Source organism: Gymnoscopelus microlampas, assembly GCF_963454915.1.
Source record: "Gymnoscopelus microlampas genome assembly, chromosome: 2".
Classification (NCBI taxonomy): domain Eukaryota; kingdom Metazoa; phylum Chordata; class Actinopteri; order Myctophiformes; family Myctophidae; genus Gymnoscopelus; species Gymnoscopelus microlampas.
This window is the reverse complement of record NC_139939.1, coordinates 34180103-34186760: the sequence shown is the minus strand read 5'-3', so window position 1 is coordinate 34186760 and position 6658 is coordinate 34180103. Positions and strand designations below refer to the sequence as shown.

The window sequence follows — 6658 nt, the reverse complement described above, 5'->3', positions numbered from 1 at the left end:
CACCTTTTCTCCAATATAGTTTTTTAAATAGCAGATATAGATTTAAATAATGAAATTGCTCATGTCATGTGGCTTCTTTTGGGCTTGTTTCCCTAGACCTTAGGTTGAGAAAACTCTCAGCTCTGAACTCAACAAGATCTGCATCTGGCTCTCCGACAACAAACTATCAGTACACCTGGGTAAAACTGAATCCATGCCATTGTGTGACATTCTGTATAGTAGTGTGTATATCTGTCTGTCTCTTATATGTCATCATGGTTTGTATGCATGGGGATCTCATCTTAAACAAGCTCAGTGCTTAATGAGTTTTCCAGTTTAGTAGACCTTGTATTGTGAATGTGTACTTCCATGTACTGTTGTTCTCATGTATTACTAAATAAAGTACATCAATCAATCAATCAAACCTGGTTGCTTATTTCTCTCACAAAATATGGCAACACTGGAGCCGACTTACAGTGCGCAGTACTCCTCCGCCATTCATTCAGACAGCCAGAGATAGCGGGATACAGACCCAACGACCACAGCATCCTTTTGGTCCATAAAAACAAACAAACGGCCGTTTTTATTCCACGTCGCAGTTCGAGACCTTTTTCTTCGGACTCATCATGCGTGAAATCGTGCACCTGCAAGCCGGACAGTGCGGGAATCAGATTGGAGCGAAGGTACATGATGGGATCGCACCGTGCACACGCACTGGCATTTTAAATGCAATTCATTTGTGGAATTGTGATATAATGTAGACTCAGCCTTTTCCTTTGTGCAGAGTGTCGGCTATTGAGGCTTTGCTCAAATAGGTCGACATAGTGGTAGGTAGCCATTGTTATTCTGATCGTCGATGTAGGCAGCATTACAATAGCATCCTATGGATGGATGGATGGATGGATGGATGGATGGATGGGCGGTGGCGAGCAGAGACATCCCCAGATTCTCCATTGTCATGGCTGACAGTCCAACAAAATAGCTGTACACTCACTGTGATACTGCCTGGGCGTTGCCATTTATCAGGACACTGATTTATATTTGTCCTTTGTAACGGACATGATATCATGATATGACATTACTTGCATGAGCAAACGTGTGTGTGTGTGTGTGTGTGTGTGTGTGTGTGTGTGTGTGTGTGTGTGTGTGTGTGTGTGAAAGAGACAGAGGGGTGTGGCTCAGAAACTGTAATCGACTAGCTCTAGCCTATGACCATCTGGTCATTTTTACAGTTTTTTTTTCTTTCTCCTTTTAACCATTGAACCCCACATACTTAATTGATATTATGATAATTAATTGATCATGATTGCTCTTATGAAAATAGTTGTGGGCGCTCATCTATATCATATTATTGAAACTCCATACCAACCCTTTTGAAGGGCACCTGTTATGTAATGGTCTTTGTATTTGGTCAGTGTCTGTCATTCAGAGGCCATTAATGATATTGTCATGCTGTTCATATTAGATTCCTAGCCCATGTAAGGGTTATGATGATGATAACAGATTGATTCCGACATTGTCAAGTATATTGTCTTAATATGTTATATATGTCTGTCTGTCTATCTTTCTATCTGTAGTTCTGGGAGGTCATCAGTGATGAGCATGGCATTGACCCGACAGGAACCTACCACGGAGACAGTGACCTGCAACTAGACAGAATAAGCGTCTACTATAATGAGGCCTCAGGTCAGAACTACCGACACACACACATACTATAATGAGGCCTCAGGTCAGAACTACCGACACACACACACACACACACACACACACACACACACACACACACACACACACACACACACACACACACACACACACACACACACACACACACACACACACACACACACACACACACACACACACAGGCAGACCCACACTATAATAAAGCTTTGTCATACTACTCTTTTTATTTAAGCAAACGTTTTAACAACTTATATTATTTTATTGTCTATATGTGTATATATTATTCATCACTTACCCTTTTTTGCCCCTAAGGCTAATAACAGTTATCAGCTCCAGGGTTTATACAGCAGCAAGATTAGCGCAATGCTAAAATGCCAACATGTGCTGAACCGTCACCGTGAGTGACTTCATACATTGATCAAAATCAGCCGCTAAGCACAATTTCTGTGGGTGGTGTGTTAGAATTCACGGCTGAGGAGGCAGTGGAGTTTATCTGAGCACAAATGAACCAAAACAGAGTGGACAGCAGCTACAGTAGTGACCTTTTGATGTTTCGTAGAATTCAGTTCAGTTCAGTTTGACCATAGAATAGAATTGATGGTTAATAAAATGCTGTGTACAGTGGCTGCGTGCCAACATGGGTGACGCTGCCAGCTACACCTGCCGTGTTCTTAGCCAACTCCCAGCGAGACTACCGCTTTTGTTTGCCAGCACAGTTCCTTTGCTAGTAATCTATTTGTTGAATTACTGTCTGTAAAACATTTTTTTTAAACATTTATCTATTTATTTAATGAACGGTTGTGAATTGTGTGAGACGTTCCAGCACTGTATGTGTTGAATGCAGCAAAGCTTTAAGGTTTTAAATGCTGTTTTCTCATTGTCTTGTTGTGAATAAATAAGGCTTTGTGTATGTGATCAACAAATTATCGTGTGTATTAATAAAAACAAAACCTTCATTGTAGGTGGAAAGTATGTGCCTAGGGCCATCCTTGTGGATCTGGAGCCAGGCACCATGGACTCGGTTCGCTCCGGCCCCTTTGGACAGATCTTCAGACCCGATAACTTTGTCTTTGGTATGTACTGTATGTGGCCTGCCGCACACACAGAAACACTTGCCTTTCACATTGGAAAAGGACAAATTGATTAAATATCATACAGAGAAGTAGCTTTACAGGGTAAACTACAACAACGACAGTTGGACAGACCTAGAAGACAGGTTGACCTGCTAACACATTTTACATGAACCCTGTCTAGTCGCATTGCTTTGTTTGAAAAGAAATAGGTCTCTATGCTATGCCAAAAGTCTTAATGAGCCTCCTCCCTCATCTCCAGGCCAGAGTGGAGCAGGGAACAACTGGGCCAAGGGCCACTACACAGAGGGAGCAGAGCTAGTGGATTCAGTCCTTGATGTGGTGAGGAAGGAGGCTGAGAGCTGTGACTGCCTCCAGGGCTTCCAGCTCACACACTCCCTGGGTGGTGGTACCGGTTCCGGCATGGGGACGCTACTCATCAGCAAGATCCGTGAGGAGTACCCCGACCGCATCATGAACACCTTCAGTGTAGTACCCTCTCCTAAGGTACGGTAACGCATGAACCTGTCACTGCCTTTTGTCACATTGTGTGTTGAGTTATATTAGAATCTCTAGTGCAGGGGTTCCCAACGTTTCCAGCTCGAGGCCCAAAAGATACATTTTGTGTCTTCCCGCGACCTAAACGTACAAAAATACACTAATTAACCACTTAATTCTAAAATGTTTTTATTTATTTTTATTTTCTGAAAAAACTTTTTCTTTTTTTAATCTTTTGAAATAATTATAATATTAGAAATAGTAGGAAATGTAAAAAAGGAGTATTTACTCACAACCCATAGAAATGGTTCCCGAGCCATTGTTCATTGCTATGTTGCAGTTAGTTCATGTACCTGTCATGGCCTTATATGGTCTTCTGCATTGAGTTATTTTCTAATCGTTTGCCTTTGCTCTTCTGCCTCCCAATCATTCACCTCCTTGCTCTGCCACACACCCCCACTCCCACCTCCAGGTGTCAGACACTGTGGTGGAGCCCTACAACGCCACCCTGTCAGTCCACCAGCTGGTGGAGAACACTGACGAGACCTACTGCATCGACAACGAGGCGCTGTACGACATCTGCTTCCGCACACTCAAACTCACCACACCCACCTACGGCGACCTCAACCACCTGGTCTCTGCCACCATGAGCGGAGTCACCACTTGCCTGCGCTTCCCCGGCCAGCTCAACGCCGACCTCCGCAAGTTGGCCGTCAACATGGTGCCCTTCCCCCGCCTGCACTTCTTCATGCCGGGCTTCGCCCCTCTCACCAGCAGGGGGAGCCAGCAGTACCGTGCCCTCTCCGTGCCCGAGCTCACCCAGCAGATGTTTGACGCTAAGAACATGATGGCCGCCTGCGACCCGCGGCACGGCCGCTACCTGACCGTCGCGGCGGTGTTCCGCGGCCGCATGTCCATGAAGGAGGTGGACGAGCAAATGCTGAACGTGCAGAACAAGAACAGCAGCTACTTTGTGGAATGGATCCCCAACAACGTCAAGACGGCCGTCTGCGACATCCCGCCCCGTGGCCTCAAGATGGCCGCCACCTTCATCGGCAACAGCACGGCCATCCAGGAGTTGTTCAAGCGCATCTCGGAGCAGTTCACTGCCATGTTCCGCCGCAAGGCCTTCCTCCACTGGTACACCGGAGAGGGCATGGACGAGATGGAGTTCACAGAGGCAGAGAGCAACATGAACGACCTGGTGTCGGAGTACCAGCAGTACCAGGACGCAACCGCCGAGGAGGGCGAGTTTGAGGAGGAGGGAGAGGTGGAGGTGGCCTAAGATGGACGATGGACTCTTATTCCTACTTTTAACCTTATTCACCTTATTTATCTTATTCATCCTGGTCATTATTATTCCATCCATCCACTCAATTCAGCCCTGCCTGTCTGGCTGGTTTCCTTTTCCTCTTTTTTCCTACAATATTCTAACACTCCCCCTTTTCTCACTTCTTTCTGATTTTCAAGGACCCCCATAACTCTGAGAGTGTACAAATGGAACCAAATGGACCCACAAGGGTCTCATTTGTACACTCTCAGAATTACAGACCTGTAAGGGTCCACTTGGAACCCCCTCAAAGAACCGTGAGGGACTCTGGACCCCACTTTGAGAACTACTGCTCTATCTCTATCTCCTTCCCTTCCTTCTTTCAGCCTGGGTAGGGCTCACATTTCATTCACTCCCTCATCTCCGTGGTCATACAGTATAGAGGTAGCGTAACACACAGCTGTGCTTGTGGTCTTTGGTGAGTAGTTTTTATTGTTTTGTTCATATTTATTTATCTTATTAAATACAGTAACTCCATACTTCCATCACTCATTCCCAAAAGGTATTGTGTTTCAGCCGACTTAAAACAATTTGATGACTTCACTAATTGGACATTATTCAAATAAATTTGTCAGGTAAAAATATTGCTGGTTGTCCGTGTTCTCTTTTTCTTGTAGTATCAATAATTTGGGACTTACTTGGATGGCGCTGTTCTAGACACAATCCAAAATGGAGACCTGCAGTTTCTATGAATGAGGCAATTTGATTGGAAAATCACAAGGGGGCAGTATGAGACAAGTTGCCTAGTGTCCATCATTTCTCATCAAACATTAATCATTACAAACCCTGCAACAGTAACATCCTGTTGAGACCTGCAGTTTGTTTTCTTCTACAGGTACCAAGAACTTGACTGGTTAAAAGCACAGCTCGTAGCCACAATGCGATACTGTTTTATTTTGAAATATAGAAACCAATGTTTTGACATCGTTGTCATGGTAGGAAACACTACCTGTATGTTGGTTTCTGTTCTGGATGAAATGGTAAAAAAGAATTCTACTCGGTCTGTCTCATAGGAGGGCTGTGGACACTTCAGAAACGCCTACCAGTGACATCACAGATTTCTTTTTTTTTAAACAAAAAAAAAATATTTCGATTTTTATTAGCGCGAGAACAATGGATCCCATTATAGCATGCTAACTTTCCAGGAATAGAAAGCCTGCAGTTTCTATTAGCTTGGATTCACTGGTAGGCGGGTTTCTGAACTGTCCACAGCCCTCCTCTGAGACACAGACCAAGTAGACAAAAATGGTACCATACTATAATGAGCATTAGTGAGGACCAATTATATAAAGATAGGTTGAAAATGGGTGAAGTCATCCTTTAACTACCATCAAAAGGGAAACGACACCCACAAATGGAAGTGTACAGGATAAGGATCCTATATTGTGAAACACTGAACAACTCATTATTAGTTAATACATTCAAAACTGTTTCTTGACAAGTTTTGTTTTTATCAATCACTTTATTTTTTGGCAAAATTACTGCATGGCCTCACAAAAAAAGAAAAATAATATGAAATATGTGTTAGAGAAATTATACAGGAGAAAATATAACTGTTCACTTTGAATTTCTGAAAAGCCCAGTGATGTCAGTGAAAAGGAAGTCTAATACTTCCTCTGTGTGTAGTACTAGTAACATTCAGATATTTGTGTCGGTGTGAGAGAGCGTACATGCATGCTTACATAGTTCTGTGTGTGAGAGGGTATGTACTGTAAGTGCATGCTTGCGAGCACTGCACAGTAAAATACAGAATGTCGATTTAACTCTGAGTGTACAAATGTAACCAAATGGACCCAGGGTTAATGTGGTCACATTTGTACATTCTAGGAGTTCAATCAAAACTCAGGATTCTCCTGTGTCCAGTAGCCTCATATGAGACATTTCTAGGTCAGATGACAGGACTGGAGCTATGACAAAAAGACAGACCTCACAACGTGTGGAGAAAAATGGAAATGAATGTGCTGATAGTTGAAGAGGACAGACTGAGCTACAGACATACGTCAGACCACACACAGGCACCTATGCACGCACACATCAATCAGGAAGTGTTGTGCTCAGTCAAGTGCTGAATGTGCAGACTGCTGCTCTGTGTGTA

General features: G+C 43.7%; 2 protein-coding genes across 4 annotated transcripts in view; both read left to right on the top strand.

Moving 5' to 3' along the window:
- The first annotated feature begins 504 nt into the window (after positions 1 to 504).
- Positions 505 to 5125, top strand: LOC311060195 (tubulin beta-4B chain-like). The gene is made up of 5 exons (XM_084078327.1): positions 505 to 662; positions 1557 to 1665; positions 2628 to 2738; positions 2998 to 3242; positions 3706 to 5125. Exons 1-5 carry the CDS (start codon positions 606 to 608, stop codon positions 4516 to 4518), a joined length of 1335 nt encoding a protein of 444 aa, XP_083934453.1. The 5' UTR covers positions 505 to 605; the 3' UTR covers positions 4519 to 5125.
- A 1444-nt stretch (positions 5126 to 6569) lies between these two features.
- dennd1c (DENN domain containing 1C) overlaps positions 6570 to 6658 on the top strand; it is an 11595-nt gene continuing 11506 nt past the window's right edge. The window contains exon 1 of one of the 3 annotated variants that reach the window (XM_084041062.1): positions 6570 to 6658. This exon is cut by the window's right edge and continues 140 nt beyond it. The gene's annotated coding sequence lies outside the window, so the exon portion shown is untranslated. The other 2 variants (XM_084041061.1, XM_084041063.1) reach the window with 2 other exon arrangements.

Excerpts from the sequence above, each read along its gene's own strand:
- LOC311060195 (XM_084078327.1), top strand. The coding sequence starts at position 606 with ATGCGTGAAATCGTGCACCTGCAAGCCGGACAGTGCGGGAATCAGATT. Across the intron at positions 2,739-2,997 it reads ACCCGATAACTTTGTCTTTG|GCCAGAGTGGAGCAGGGAAC; the intron begins GTATGTACTGTA and ends CCTCATCTCCAG. Across the intron at positions 3,243-3,705 it reads GTGTAGTACCCTCTCCTAAG|GTGTCAGACACTGTGGTGGA; the intron begins GTACGGTAACGC and ends TCCCACCTCCAG.